The sequence below is a fragment of the Phalangium opilio genome, unplaced genomic scaffold, assembly GCF_054372755.1.
Source record: "Phalangium opilio isolate 3A_F unplaced genomic scaffold, DU_Popi_V2 ptg000217l_1, whole genome shotgun sequence".
In the NCBI taxonomy this organism is placed as follows: Eukaryota; Metazoa; Arthropoda; class Arachnida; order Opiliones; family Phalangiidae; genus Phalangium; species Phalangium opilio.
In genome coordinates this window covers 2421558-2436659 of record NW_028324218.1, presented here as the reverse complement: position 1 = coordinate 2436659, position 15102 = coordinate 2421558, and the positions used below count along the sequence as shown (strand labels likewise).

At 45.8% G+C, this 15102-nt stretch overlaps 2 protein-coding genes across 6 annotated transcripts; both read right to left on the bottom strand.

Annotated features, from left to right (window-relative positions):
• Positions 1 to 2264: 2264 nt before the first annotated feature.
• Positions 2265 to 14047, bottom strand: LOC149615601 (piwi-like protein 1). Of its 5 annotated transcripts, none has more exons than XM_089856914.1 (11): positions 13921 to 14047; positions 12268 to 12431; positions 11487 to 11709; positions 11197 to 11423; positions 10832 to 10983; positions 10629 to 10765; positions 10384 to 10559; positions 10173 to 10321; positions 9244 to 9541; positions 8995 to 9176; positions 2265 to 2403 (listed from the first exon to the last, which is right to left on the bottom strand). In XM_089856914.1, the coding sequence occupies exons 3-9, from the start codon at positions 11703 to 11705 to the stop codon at positions 9501 to 9503; spliced, it is 1101 nt and encodes a 366-aa protein (XP_089713040.1). In that variant the 5' UTR covers positions 11706 to 11709; positions 12268 to 12431; positions 13921 to 14047; the 3' UTR covers positions 2265 to 2403; positions 8995 to 9176; positions 9244 to 9500. The 5 variants fall into 5 exon arrangements, with proteins under 5 accessions (XP_089713040.1, XP_089713043.1, XP_089713039.1 ...); XM_089856917.1 differs by having other exon boundaries at positions 9244 to 9529; XM_089856916.1 differs by lacking the exon at positions 2265 to 2403 and adding an exon at positions 2410 to 2901.
• On the bottom strand, positions 12197 to 14321 carry LOC149615600 (glycerate kinase-like). The gene is made up of 5 exons (XM_089857182.1): positions 13921 to 14321; positions 13354 to 13414; positions 12688 to 12787; positions 12268 to 12578; positions 12197 to 12217 (listed from the first exon to the last, which is right to left on the bottom strand). Exons 1-5 carry the CDS (start codon positions 14319 to 14321, stop codon positions 12197 to 12199), a joined length of 894 nt encoding a protein of 297 aa, XP_089713308.1.
• Positions 14322 to 15102: the final 781 nt, after the last annotated feature.

Below are 15102 nucleotides of genomic sequence, written 5' to 3'. Positions count from 1 at the left end.
AAACTTATTTTCATGAAAATTTGTGTATCACCAAACCACGTCTAGTGAACATTTCCCTGTAGAGTATTCTAATAATTACTTGCAAAATGTAATAGGACATTTTCAACTCAAAAACGCCCTTTTTGGACTTATCAGACATTATTTATAAAAATAGCATACGAACGGCTTAGGGCCTATTCCATATTAAAGACGTTTCTTGTTGTCAGGACCTATCTTGGAACTTTGCCATCGGCCTTTGCAATGGAGGCCCGAGAAGCTCGTTCCAAACTCAGGTACCTCGGCCGCCTAAAGTTCCTCCCCCAAGTCAGATTGGCCAAACAAGTGTGCGAGTCCATTCGTGCCAACGGTCTAGAGACCTCATGGACTTTCCGCGTCGCGGCGTTGGATAGGAAATATGGGGTCGGCACCGCTAGGGGTGACGCAACATCCTATGACACCTGGGCCAGCCAAGTCGACGGGGAAACAACCGAGCACGCCGAACGGACGTGGCGCTCCGCAATCTCCGCCAAGCAAAGCCTACGGCACTACGCGGCTAAAGCGCATCCCTCAGTGGAGGCCTGCTATGATGGCTCTCACGGAGGAGGCCTCCTTTTCCAGGCACGGACGGGGTCCCTGCTTACGGGTGTCCGCCGCGCCGACTTCGGCGATTACCAGCGCACCTGTCGCATCTGTGGTCCTAATGGCGTGTCCAGAGACGTGTGCCTCATCCGCGACCTCCAATTGGCGCCGTGTCAATCGTGGTAGCCCGTTGGAAGTCGTCCTGGGTCTGGAGGGCTCCGTTTGGGACCACGACGCCGTTCGGGCCATCCTCACGACCTGGTGGACCAAAAACGAAGCCTGGCGACGCGCCCACCCCGACTCATATATACCGCATTTTCTGGACCGGTAGGTCTCAAGGCTTCCGTTCCCCCGCTGCCACCACAAACAGTGTAACATTCGCGCATATTGTTTAACATATTAACTTCTGCTGCGCTCCCCCACTTTTAGGGAGCCGCCCTGATTCAAAAGGGCGTACCATTGTACGGCGAACAATTTAAACCTGTAAACCTGTATTGCATGACCATTGAAGGTCGTGTTGAAGTGTTGCGGTAACTTAAGAGACCCAACTCATAGTCTTGCTTAGCTTTCTTGAGCAAACGTTTGGCAATTTGTACACCCTTTTCCGCCAGCCCATTTGATTGCGGGTATTTGGGACTAGAGGTGGTGTGCGTGAACCCATACTCCTTAGAGAATAACTGGAACTCTTGTGAGCCAAACGGAACGTTATCCGAAAGAACCTCCCGTGGGATGCCGTGCCTTCCAAAATGCTTCTTTAGGCAATGGATGATGGTTGGGGCTCCAAGTGACTTAATGTCATCTACTTCCAGGTAATTGGAATAGCCATCAATTACGACGAGATAGTCCTTATCTTGATAATGAAATATATCAGTGCCCACGCGCTCCCATGGATCCATTGGCAACGGGCGCATAATTAACGGCTCTTGGGGCTGGGTATACTGATACTTGTCGCATGTTGAGCAACTCTTGCAAGTACGCTCAATATCAGCGTTGATATTCGGCCAATACAACGCCTGTCTGGCGCGGCGTCTGCATTTTTCAATTCCCAGATGGCCATCATGGATTATGTCCAGCATGCGTTCCCGGAGCGACGTCGGTATAACCATGCGGGTTCCTTTTAGGTTAACTCTGCGTGCACTGTGGCATATGGGGTTTCCAGCCTGTTCTGATATGGTCTCTAACCCTCGTTAAAACGGGATCCTTACTAGTCTCTTCCTTGATGAGCTTTAACATAGCGTCACTAACTGGTAGGGACCTGAGTACGGAATTGACGTGAACCTCGAGCTCGTCAGATCAATATCTGACATAGCGTAGCGTCGCCGTGAGTTAATGGCAAGCTCGATCTGGATAGAGCATCGGCTACAACTAGGTCCTTCCATTGTTTGCCTCTCGCAACTGTTGATCATGATCGTTCCGAGTTTTACCCCATACTAGAACGTCATCATGCTTGCTTGCTTGACTCCATCAAAAATTTGACTGAACACCTTGTAAAATATTTCAGGTGCCGATGAGATTCCAAAAGGCAAACGTGTGAAGCAGTAGCGCCCATTCGGTGTGTTGAACGTCGTCAGTAACCGACTGTTTTCGTCTAGTGGGATCTGATAAAAGCCAGACGCAGCGTCCAACTTCGAAAAGTATTTGGCGCCTGCTAATTCCGCTTCGATTTCCTCTTTAGTAGGAATCTGATAATGTTCCCGACGTATGTTCTGGTTTAAAGGCTGCGGGTCCAGACACAGTGGGCTTTTCGCCGGACGCCGCGTTTCCAAAGGACTATTCGAAATTTTGAATTTAGAAAATGTAAAATCATCTTTTTCCAGTCTTGTATCGCGATGCCCTGGTTTTTAACTGCAAAATAAAGCTCAATTATTAGAAATTTCGATTACGATGCTTTTCCACCAATTTAGGCTATTTCTTAAAAATTCCCGGGTAATTTAGGCTATTTTTTAAAAATTCCCGGGTAATTTAGGCTAATTTCTTCCGGACCTTACATCCCTACTTTCAAATTTCCCCCGGAGCTGATAAGCCCTACTGGCAAATTTCCCCGGACCTTACATCCCTACTTTCAAATAATAATAACGGCTTTTATTTCGGAGAAATCCTTTCAGATAAAATCTGGTTTACAAAGGTGTCCTTATAATTTAAATTAACTCAAGACTAAAATAGAATAAAAAATACATTTAAGTTTTTAAAAATTTAGTTAACTCTTTTTTAAATAGGGTTATCGATTCAATGTTTTTTAGATATTGGGGCAGCTTGTTCCATAAGGTTATACCGCGAAATTTTGCACTTTTTTTTCTTAATGTTGTTTGAAGGTCTTCTACGTGGAAATTATTGTTGCTGGATCTAGTTGAATGGTTATGCATTTCCGTTTGTTTAGTAAGGAAGTCGTTCATATAGGCCGGAGTTTTCCCCTTATTGATCTGATAAGCCCTACTGGCAAATTCCCCCGGAGCTGACAAGCCCTACTGGCAAATTTCCCCCGGAGCTGATAAGCCCTACTGGCAAATTTCCCCCGGAGCTGATAAGCCCTACTGGCAAATTTCCCCCGGAGCTGATAAGCCCTACTGGCAAATTTCCCCCGGAGCTGATAAGCCCTACTGGCAAATTTCCCCCCGGAGCTGATAAGCCCTACTGGCAAATTTCACCCGGAGCTGATAAGCCCTACTGGCAAATTTCCCCCGGAGCTGATAAGCCCTACTGGCAAATTTCCCCCGGAGCTGATAAGCCCTACTGGCAAATTTCCCCCGGAGCTGATAAGCCCTACTGGCAAATTTCCCCCGGAGCTGATAAGCCCTACTGGCAAATTTCCCCCGGAGCTGATAAGCCCTACTGGCAAATTTCCCCCGGAGCTGATAAGCCCTACTGGCAAATTTCCCCCGGAGCTGATAAGCCCTACTGGCAAATTTCCCCCGGAGCTGATAAGCCCTACTGGCAAATTTCCCCCGGAGCTGATAAGCCCTACTGGCAAATTTCCCCCGGAGCTGATAAGCCCTACTGGCAAATTTCCCCCGGAGCTGATAAGCCCTACTGGCAAATTTCCCCCGGAGCTGATAAGCCCTACTGGCAAATTTCCCCCGGAGCTGATAAGCCCTACTGGCAAATTTCCCCCGGAGCTGATAAGCCCTACTGGCAAATTTCCCCCGGAGCTGATAAGCCCTACTGGCAAATTTCCCCCGGAGCTGATAAGCCCTACTGGCAAATTTCCCCCGGAGCTGACAAGCCCTACTGGCAAATTTCCCCCGGAGCTGATAAGCCCTACTGGCAAATTTCCCCCGGAGCTGATAAGCCCTACTGGCAAATTTCCCCCGGAGCTGATAAGCCCTACTGGCAAATTTCCCCCGGAGCTGATAAGCCCTACTGGCAAATTTCCCCCGGAGCTGATAAGCCCTACTGGCAAATTTCCCCCGGAGCTGATAAGCCCTACTGGCAAATTTCCCCCGGAGCTGATAAGCCCTACTGGCAAATTTCCCCCGGAGCTGATAAGCCCTACTGGCAAATTTCCCCCGGAGCTGATAAGCCCTACTGGCAAATTTCCCCCGGAGCTGATAAGCCCTACTGGCAAATTTCCCCCGGAGCTGATAAGCCCTACTGGCAAATTTCCCCCGGAGCTGATAAGCCCTACTGGCAAATTTCCCCCGGAGCTGATAAGCCCTACTGGCAAATTTCCCCCCGGAGCTGATAAGCCCTACTGGCAAATTTCCCCCGGAGCTGATAAGCCCTACTGGCAAATTTCCCCCGGAGCTGATAAGCCCTACTGGCAAATTTCCCCCGGAGCTGATAAGCCCTACTGGCAAATTTCCCCCGGAGCTGATAAGCCCTACTGGCAAATTTCCCCCGGAGCTGATAAGCCCTACTTTCAAATTTCCCCCGGAGCTGATAAGCCCTACTTTCAAATTTCCCCCGGAGCTGATAAGCCCTACTGGCAAATTTCCCCCGGAGCTGATAAGCCCTACTGGCAAATTTCCCCCGGAGCTGATAAGCCCTACTTTCAAATTTCCCCCGGAGCTGATAAGCCCTACTGGCAAATTTCCCCCGGAGCTGATAAGCCCTACTGGCAAATTTCCCCCGGAGCTGATAAGCCCTACTGGCAAATTTCCCCCGGAGCTGATAAGCCCTACTTTCAAATTTCCCCCGGAGCTGATAAGCCCTACTTTCAAATTTCCCCCGGAGCTGATAAGCCCTACTTTCAAATTTCCCCCGGAGCTGATAAGCCCTACTTTCAAATTTCCCCCGGAGCTGATAAGCCCTACTTTCAAATTTCCCCCGGAGCTGATAAGCCCTACTGGCAAATTTCCCCCGGAGCTGATAAGCCCTACTGGCAAATTTCCCCCGGAGCTGATAAGCCCTACTGGCAAATTTCCCCCGGAGCTGATAAGCCCTACTTTCAAATTTCCCCCGGAGCTGATAAGCCCTACTTTCAAATTTCCCCCGGAGCTGATAAGCCCTACTGGCAAATTTCCCCCGGAGCTGATAAGCCCTACTGGCAAATTTCCCCCGGAGCTGATAAGCCCTACTGGCAAATTTCCCCCGGAGCTGATAAGCCCTACTGGCAAATTTCCCCCGGAGCTGATAAGCCCTACTTTCAAATTTCCCCCGGAGCTGATAAGCCCTACTTTCAAATTTCCCCCGGAGCTGATAAGCCCTACTTTCAAATTTCCCCCGGAGCTGATAAGCCCTACTGGCAAATTTCCCCCGGAGCTGATAAGCCCTACTTTCAAATTTCCCCCGGAGCTGATAAGCCCTACTGGCAAATTTCCCCCGGAGCTGATAAGCCCTACTGGCAAATTTCCCCCGGAGCTGACAAGCCCTACTTTCAAATTTCCCCCGGAGCTGACAAGCCCTACTGGCAAATTTCCCCCGGAGCTGATAAGCCCTACTGGCAAATTTCCCCCGGAGCTGATAAGCCCTACTGGCAAATTTCCCCCGGAGCTGATAAGCCCTACTGGCAAATTTCCCCCCGGAGCTGATAAGCCCTACTGGCAAATTTCCCCCGGAGCTGATAAGCCCTACTGGCAAATTTCACCCGGAGCTGATAAGCCCTACTGGCAAATTTCCCCCGGAGCTGATAAGCCCTACTGGCAAATTTCCCCCGGAGCTGATAAGCCCTACTGGCAAATTTCCCCCGGAGCTGATAAGCCCTACTGGCAAATTTCCCCCCGGAGCTGATAAGCCCTACTGGCAAATTTCCCCCGGAGCTGATAAGCCCTACTGGCAAATTTCACCCGGAGCTGATAAGCCCTACTGGCAAATTTCCCCCGGAGCTGATAAGCCCTACTGGCAAATTTCCCCCGGAGCTGATAAGCCCTACTGGCAAATTTCCCCCGGAGCTGATAAGCCCTACTGGCAAATTTCCCCCGGAGCTGATAAGCCCTACTGGCAAATTTCCCCCGGAGCTGATAAGCCCTACTGGCAAATTTCCCCCGGAGCTGATAAGCCCTACTGGCAAATTTCCCCCGGAGCTGATAAGCCCTACTGGCAAATTTCCCCCGGAGCTGATAAGCCCTACTGGCAAATTTCCCCCGGAGCTGATAAGCCCTACTGGCAAATTTCCCCCGGAGCTGATAAGCCCTACTGGCAAATTTCCCCCGGAGCTGATAAGCCCTACTGGCAAATTTCCCCCGGAGCTGATAAGCCCTACTGGCAAATTTCCCCCGGAGCTGATAAGCCCTACTGGCAAATTTCCCCCGGAGCTGATAAGCCCTACTGGCAAATTTCCCCCGGAGCTGATAAGCCCTACTGGCAAATTTCCCCCGGAGCTGATAAGCCCTACTGGCAAATTTCCCCCGGAGCTGATAAGCCCTACTGGCAAATTTCCCCCGGAGCTGATAAGCCCTACTGGCAAATTTCCCCCGGAGCTGATAAGCCCTACTGGCAAATTTCCCCCGGAGCTGATAAGCCCTACTGGCAAATTTCCCCCCGGAGCTGATAAGCCCTACTGGCAAATTTCCCCCGGAGCTGATAAGCCCTACTGGCAAATTTCCCCCGGAGCTGATAAGCCCTACTGGCAAATTTCCCCCGGAGCTGATAAGCCCTACTGGCAAATTTCCCCCGGAGCTGATAAGCCCTACTGGCAAATTTCCCCCGGAGCTGATAAGCCCTACTTTCAAATTTCCCCCGGAGCTGATAAGCCCTACTTTCAAATTTCCCCCGGAGCTGATAAGCCCTACTGGCAAATTTCCCCCGGAGCTGATAAGCCCTACTGGCAAATTTCCCCCGGAGCTGATAAGCCCTACTTTCAAATTTCCCCCGGAGCTGATAAGCCCTACTGGCAAATTTCCCCCGGAGCTGATAAGCCCTACTGGCAAATTTCCCCCGGAGCTGATAAGCCCTACTGGCAAATTTCCCCCGGAGCTGATAAGCCCTACTTTCAAATTTCCCCCGGAGCTGATAAGCCCTACTTTCAAATTTCCCCCGGAGCTGATAAGCCCTACTTTCAAATTTCCCCCGGAGCTGATAAGCCCTACTTTCAAATTTCCCCCGGAGCTGATAAGCCCTACTTTCAAATTTCCCCCGGAGCTGATAAGCCCTACTGGCAAATTTCCCCCGGAGCTGATAAGCCCTACTTTCAAATTTCCCCCGGAGCTGATAAGCCCTACTGGCAAATTTCCCCCGGAGCTGATAAGCCCTACTGGCAAATTTCCCCCGGAGCTGACAAGCCCTACTTTCAAATTTCCCCCGGAGCTGACAAGCCCTACTTTCAAATTTCCCCCGGAGCTGACAAGCCCTACTTTCAAATTTCCCCCGGAGCTGACAAGCCCTACTTTCAAATTTCCCCCGGAGCTGACAAGCCCTACTTTCAAATTTCCCCCGGAGCTGACAAGCCCTACTTTCAAATTTCCCCCGGAGCTGATAAGCCCTACTGGCAAATTTCCCCCGGAGCTGATAAGCCCTACTGGCAAATTTCCCCCGGAGCTGATAAGCCCTACTTTCAAATTTCCCCCGGAGCTGATAAGCCCTACTGGCAAATTTCCCCCGGAGCTGATAAGCCCTACTTTCAAATTTCCCCCGGAGCTGATAAGCCCTACTGGCAAATTTCCCCCGGAGCTGATAAGCCCTACTTTCAAATTTCCCCCGGAGCTGATAAGCCCTACTGGCAAATTTCCCCCGGAGCTGATAAGCCCTACTGGCAAATTTCCCCCGGAGCTGATAAGCCCTACTGGCAAATTTCCCCCGGAGCTGATAAGCCCTACTGGCAAATTTCCCCCGGAGCTGATAAGCCCTACTGGCAAATTTCCCCCGGAGCTGATAAGCCCTACTGGCAAATTTCCCCCGGAGCTGATAAGCCCTACTTTCAAATTTCCCCCGGAGCTGATAAGCCCTACTGGCAAATTTCCCCCGGAGCTGATAAGCCCTACTGGCAAATTTCCCCCGGAGCTGATAAGCCCTACTGGCAAATTTCCCCCGGAGCTGATAAGCCCTACTGGCAAATTTCCCCCGGAGCTGATAAGCCCTACTTTCAAATTTCCCCCGGAGCTGATAAGCCCTACTGGCAAATTTCCCCCGGAGCTGATAAGCCCTACTGGCAAATTTCCCCCGGAGCTGATAAGCCCTACTGGCAAATTTCCCCCGGAGCTGATAAGCCCTACTTTCAAATTTCCCCCGGAGCTGATAAGCCCTACTTTCAAATTTCCCCCGGAGCTGATAAGCCCTACTGGCAAATTTCCCCCGGAGCTGATAAGCCCTACTTTCAAATTTCCCCCGGAGCTGATAAGCCCTACTTTCAAATTTCCCCCGGAGCTGATAAGCCCTACTGGCAAATTTCCCCCGGAGCTGATAAGCCCTACTTTCAAATTTCCCCCGGAGCTGATAAGCCCTACTTTCAAATTTCCCCCGGAGCTGATAAGCCCTACTTTCAAATTTCCCCCGGAGCTGATAAGCCCTACTGGCAAATTTCCCCCGGAGCTGATAAGCCCTACTGGCAAATTTCCCCCGGAGCTGATAAGCCCTACTTTCAAATTTCCCCCGGAGCTGATAAGCCCTACTTTCAAATTTCCCCCGGAGCTGATAAGCCCTACTGGCAAATTTCCCCCGGAGCTGATAAGCCCTACTTTCAAATTTCCCCCGGAGCTGATAAGCCCTACTTTCAAATTTCCCCCGGAGCTGATAAGCCCTACTTTCAAATTTCCCCCGGAGCTGATAAGCCCTACTGGCAAATTTCCCCCGGAGCTGATAAGCCCTACTTTCAAATTTCCCCCGGAGCTGATAAGCCCTACTGGCAAATTTCCCCCGGAGCTGATAAGCCCTACTTTCAAATTTCCCCCGGAGCTGATAAGCCCTACTGGCAAATTTCCCCCGGAGCTGATAAGCCCTACTGGCAAATTTCCCCCGGAGCTGATAAGCCCTACTGGCAAATTTCCCCCGGAGCTGATAAGCCCTACTTTCAAATTTCCCCCTTCTTCTTAACTGGTTCTTTTTATTTTTATCCATTGGTTTTACCATTAGCTTTATTTCCATCATTCCTCTTCTTCATCTCTTCTTGTTTCCATTCCTTCTCCAAAAAAGCTTCAAATATGGTTCTGTCCTCTTTAAGTAATTGCTTATATTTTGCATGCACATTATTGCAGGAGTAAAATGAGGGTTTCCCCAAATACTGCTTAGCAACTTCATGTTCTCCAATCCTGATATTTAATAAACATGTTTTTAAACACCAATTTAAGATAATTTCATTTAAAGCGCGCATCTTACTCGTGAAAAAAGCAGCTTATTTTATGTGGAATTTCTTCAAAGTAAGGGAAAACGCAAAATACTTCATTGTAACAAGCAAAAACATCTTTCAAATCATAATTTTTCATACAACGATCTTCTAAATCTTCAGAATCTTTAAGCTTTTCACGAAGCTCTTTTCATCTTGGATGATCTCGAAATTAGTTTCAAGTTCCAGACATCGAGATTTTAACTTTTTCCTTGCTTCATGATCAAGTTGGAGGTACTCTGTCATTTCGTTAACCTCCGTGAAGTCCGTCCTGAGTAGCTAAAGGATTAGCTAAAGGATTAGATGGCTCCGGGGTTATTTGAAAAGTGGGGCTACAAGCTCCGGGGTTATTTGAAAAGTGGGGCTACAAGCTCCGGGGTTATTTGAAAAGTGGGGCTACAAGCTCCGGGGTTATTTGAAAAGTGGGGCTACAAGCTCCGGGGTTATTTGAAAAGTGGGGCTACAAGCTCCGGGGTTATTTGAAAAGTGGGGCTACAAGCTCCGGGGTTATTTGAAAAGTGGGGCTACAAGCTCCGGGGTTATTTGAAAAGTGGGGCTGCAAGCTCCGGGGTTATTTGAAAAGTGGGGCTACAAGCTCCGGGGTTATTTGAAAAGTGGGGCTACAAGCTCCGGGGTTATTTGAAAAGTGGGGCTACAAGCTCCGGGGTTATTTGAAAAGTGGGGCTACAAGCTCCGGGGTTATTTGAAAAGTGGGGCTACAAGCTCCGGGGTTATTTGAAAAGTGGGGCTACAAGCTCCGGGGTTATTTGAAAAGTGGGGCTACAAGCTCCGGGGTTATTTGAAAAGTGGGGCTACAAGCTCCGGGGTTATTTGAAAAGTGGGGCTACAAGCTCCGGGGTTATTTGAAAAGTGGGGCTACAAGCAAGGTTAAAATGTTAATATTCAAATAACCCCGACTAACCATTTTTCAGTTGCAAATTTGTCAGTTCTTTCCTCAAAACCTGGACTTCCGCCTTGTATTCATATATGGCGTTTTCCAGGTGGAAGACTTCTTCTTGTAAACAATGAAGCCTACGATTCTTTTGTTGAAGGAGTTTTCCAGCCACAGTGCTAAATTTGTTTAATCAAGAATTAAGAGTCTAAGAAATAAATTGCTAAAGTCTCTAACGAACCTAGCATCTTGTAGAAGCTCTTCACGTTCAAGGAGTAACGCTTTGTTTTCATCTTGGACAATTTCAAAATTAGTTTCAAGCTCTTGACATCGAGCGTTTAATTTTTTTCTTGCTTCATGATCTAGTTGAAGATATTCGGTCATTTTATTAACATCCCTGATGTCGGTCCTGAGAAGCTAAAGGATTTAAATTATTTTATTATTTAATCACGGTTATTTTTCGGGAAGAAAATAAAGATCCGATACCTGTTTGATCGCGTTCTTAACAACTTGTTGCGCATTTACCTCCAACCCAAAAATGGCTTCGTAGTAAACTTCTTTGTTAGCGCAATTTATAGCACATCCTAAGATGAGCAGTAATAAACACACTAACTCCGTGGGATCTGAAATTGTTAATAATTGACGTGGTTAACTTAATTTAATTTAATTAAATTAAATTAAATAATGACCAGGGCATTCGATGCAACAAAGTTTCTTGATGGCGTCATAACGATCCTCTTTGTTGTTTGGCACAATGGCCACAATAAGGGTGGCTCCCATCTTAAACGCCTCTTTGATTTCGTTGAGGAATGACGTCGTTCTGTCGTCACTGACGCTCATTCTAAAATAATTTAAAATTATATTTTTAAATATAGTACTTCATACCTTCAATGTCAGTACTCTCTCTCTCTCCACTTTTAATAATAAAATTTAATTTTAAATAATAATTTTAAAAATAGGAAAGTAAGTACTGTAAGATAAAAGTTTTTGCAGCCGCGACGCGAATACTACAAGTTAAAAGCAAGTACTATTAATTAAAAATCAATAAAATTACATTTTTGGAGCAGCGACATTCATCTTGAACGTTTCATACAACTCGTCGCAATTTGGACGATCGCGTTCGGTCGAAATGATCGCGAACTTGTCCATGTGACGAGGATTATCCTTGCCAAAATCCCTGTCTTTGGCAGAAAACTCCGACCTTCCTTGAATGATTTTTTCTTGCAACTGCAATGGTTCGCTTCCGTAACTTATTCCCCATTTTTCCATATCCTCTTTAACCTGAATAGTTAATTAAGTTAGTTAAGAACGCGACGCGCCAATTAAAATTTGACAATAATTTACCTTGGCGTTGGTAAGACAGCGATTCATGAAGCTCTTGACCATTTCAACGCGGCTTCTAGGTCCGGGACGAGTCGTTGTCGCCACTTCCCTCATCAAATTGAAATGGCTTCTCATGATGTCGGTTAAACCAGTCATGGCTGGTTCGGGTGGTTTTTGACCCCTGGCACGTCCGCGGGCGTGTGCTCGCGACCTTCCGACAGGGTTGTCTGAATCGGCCATTTTTCTACAGGATTTAAAGTTAATTTCACAGTGGGTTCATGCAAGGAATACCGATTTCCCCGACAGGTTTTTCCCCCATACGTTTGCCTAAGTTTAAAACGTTTTTCCCCCATAAATAGAGTAATGAAAAGGGGAGTGTTCTTTAATACTTGAGGCAACCACCTCAGAGCAGACTTAGTCCGGGGAAATTTGAAAAGTAGGGCTATAAGCTCCGGGGGAATTTAGGCTATTTTCAAAGTCCCCGGGCAATTTGGGCTATTTTCAAAGTCCCCGGGCAATTTGGGCTATTTTCAAAGTCCCCGGGCAATTTGGGCTATTTTCAAAGTCCCCGGACAATTTGGGCTACTTTTTAAAATCCCCGGACAATTTTGGCCTATTTTTTAAAATCCCCGGGCAATTTGGGCTATTTTTTAAAATATCCCCCAGACCTTATAGCCCTAGTTTCAAATTTCCCTGCTGGGCAGTTTTCTTCATTTCATAAAATAGTCGGGTCAATTAATTTTTATTCTAATCTAATCAAATTAGGTGAAAATAGGCGAAAATAAAATATTAAGGATCTTACTTCTTCTAATTTTAAATTCCTTTCAACATAAGAAGAGTTCTCCATTTCCAGTTTTACAATTTGTTTTTTGACATCAGTTAGGTCACTCAGCTTAATAGTTGAGGCTCTCCAGGTTTGTAATAAAATAAATACTTGGCATTTCGCAATTTTGCTCAAACCTCCGCCTTTAACCAATGATAAACGTTTCCCAATTGAATTTAGTTCCTTAATATCAGCACCACGACTTGTAAGTAGCTTAGTAGCCAGTAACTTATCATCTAAAGTTACTGGAGGATTGGGATATGGCAACAAAGCCATATCCCCCCCCCCGTCTTTAAATATAAAATAACAACCAGACGGTTACTATTTCAATAACTATGGTCAGTAGCCCTATCTTGGAACTCTTTCTCAAGCTCTTTGGAAAGTGAGATTTTTCAGTACCAAATAAGTTACTGAAGTGAACAAGCAGACCAATACAATAAGTTTGAATTATTGCCGATCGATTGCACCCATTTTCAGATTGCAAAGACGCATACTTTTCCTGCAAAATGAGTTTTAGAAAAGGTCGATTTCAGCCCTAACTTGGAACGGTCCGTCCTAAATTGGAACGCCCCCGTCCTAAATTGGAACACCCCGTCCTAATTTGGAACACCCTATTTTAAATACAAAAAAATCTGAGTTTTTGTAACTAATAATAAGCAAATATAATTTGTTAGCGGTGCTACGACCATCTAGCGACCAACGTTTACCCTTTTATACCTGTACATATATTTTAAAGGGCACTGAGTGTCATCTGCTTAGAGCTCCAAAAATTGGCGCGCTCTCATGTTCATTACGGTTAAACATTGTAAATTAAATGCACTCTAACGGTATTTCGAGTGAAATAATTACAAAGTTAGATCAAAGTAACCTACACTGTTAAGTTTTTGTGGCGTAATTGTGTCGAATCCTCATTTTACATCAAGTGAGTCATGATACGGTGTTTGAAACCCAATATCACTAGGCGAAACATGCTAAATCAGCTAAAATTGGCATCACGTTTATGACTAAATCTGGATACTGGGCTAATAATTCCCGTATCTTTTTTGCATCTTAATCTACGCTTACGGGACCAAAATTATTAAGCAGGTAATGAATCAACGCATCTTCTAAGGTCTTTTTTGTTGTCCTTTAGTGAGTAAAACATTAGTTATGGAAGTAAAAAGATAGAGTAAATTTTCGTGTTTCGGGGTGTTCCATTTTAGGCAAATGAGGACATATTTTCAATTCGAGTTTTCTCAATAATTTTTAGGCCTAACCTGGCGTTTAAAGTGTTTAATTTGAAGAGAAAGATCCGAAGTTTTCAATGGAATTGTTTTCGTAAGCCTATGTTTTTCCCATTGGCCGTGAAAGCTTATGTCCCGAGACCCATGGGCATTTTGGAAAAAATAAATTATGCGAAATATGAGGTTGTCTAATTATGCTTGTATCTTCTCTGGATTTTATGATAGAGTCTTAAGGCCGTGTTATATGGATAGAGGGATTTTCAATCTTCCAAATAAGCCCTTAAAATATTTATTTGAAGCTCACAAACTTATGTTATGACCATTTTAAGAAAAGTGTTCCAAATTAGAGCTGTTCCAAATTAGGGCTGCTGACCCTAGTAGCGTAATTAAAACATTTAAACGTCCCTACCACTGATTAAAATCATTTGGTGATGGGGATTCAACGCAATTGTAAATTGATTTTGCAGCGTTTGAGGCATCATTATCTGGAAGATTGTTCTTATCGCCTTCGTGAATTTCAATTCTGCTCTCGGGGTTATTAACAATGTAGCTTTGTTTCATTCCAATTGGAACAGATATAATCCCACCCATCAAATGTTCGCTAACAACTTTCTCTAAGGCACTACACATACCAGTTACGGCTTTACCAAATCCAACGATATGGATATTTTTACGCAAATGATATTCGTGTTTTTCTACCTGAATTTTATCGTGGTCTAAAGGTTTAACAAAGTTTTTCATCAAAACATCGGACTTAACCGCCTCGGTGCCGTACTTTAAAATATCCCGAACATGCGTTTTTCTAAGCATTTTTTTAAGAAATTATTGTTAAACGTTTGTAAGTTTAGACTGGCGATACACCCTTCTTTTGTTCCTAAACCCTATAGTGTGCTACCGCGAAGCTGGGGGGGAGGAAACTGTGACGTCAATATTGGGTCCCGAATTTGTATTGCCCAAGCTGACGACCTCGCGACTGCCAATATGGTCGCCTGAAAATAAGATAAGAGCACGTGACGTCACTACAAAGTTCGTGGTAACACACTATTTTATGATAAGAAATCCAATCAGAAAATCTTTGCTTCACTAAGCCTTGGTTAGTCAACCGCTTTTGGCTGAGTGATAACAGCCATCTAATCGTAATCGCTTATCAAACACATTAAAAACCAATAAAATAGTGATGTATATTTACCCTTAATCCGGAATAAACGCGATAAAAACTGATCTAATTAATGAAAATTAATTAAAAGGCTAAACAAACTCTAAAAATAGCGCTAATAACTTGGCGTGGCGGTGGCGGCCATTACTGTGCAAAGTTCAAGCAAAGAGAATATAGGGGAGGAGTGGAAAGAGGGGAAAATCAAGAGGCTCTTTTCTACCGCGCATCTTCAATGCGCAGTACCGAGGCATTTCCGTTTGAGACATTTACGGAATCGTAGGTGGCGCGACTGAGCCGGAAACTCCCTCGGGCCGGAAATAAGAAAACTTTTTTATGGGACAAGTGTCCAGTGACCCCCTGTTTGAATGAGAAATTTATAGGACATTGTCCACTGAGTTTGCAAAAATAGTGTCGCTTCTCCATAGCCAAGCTATC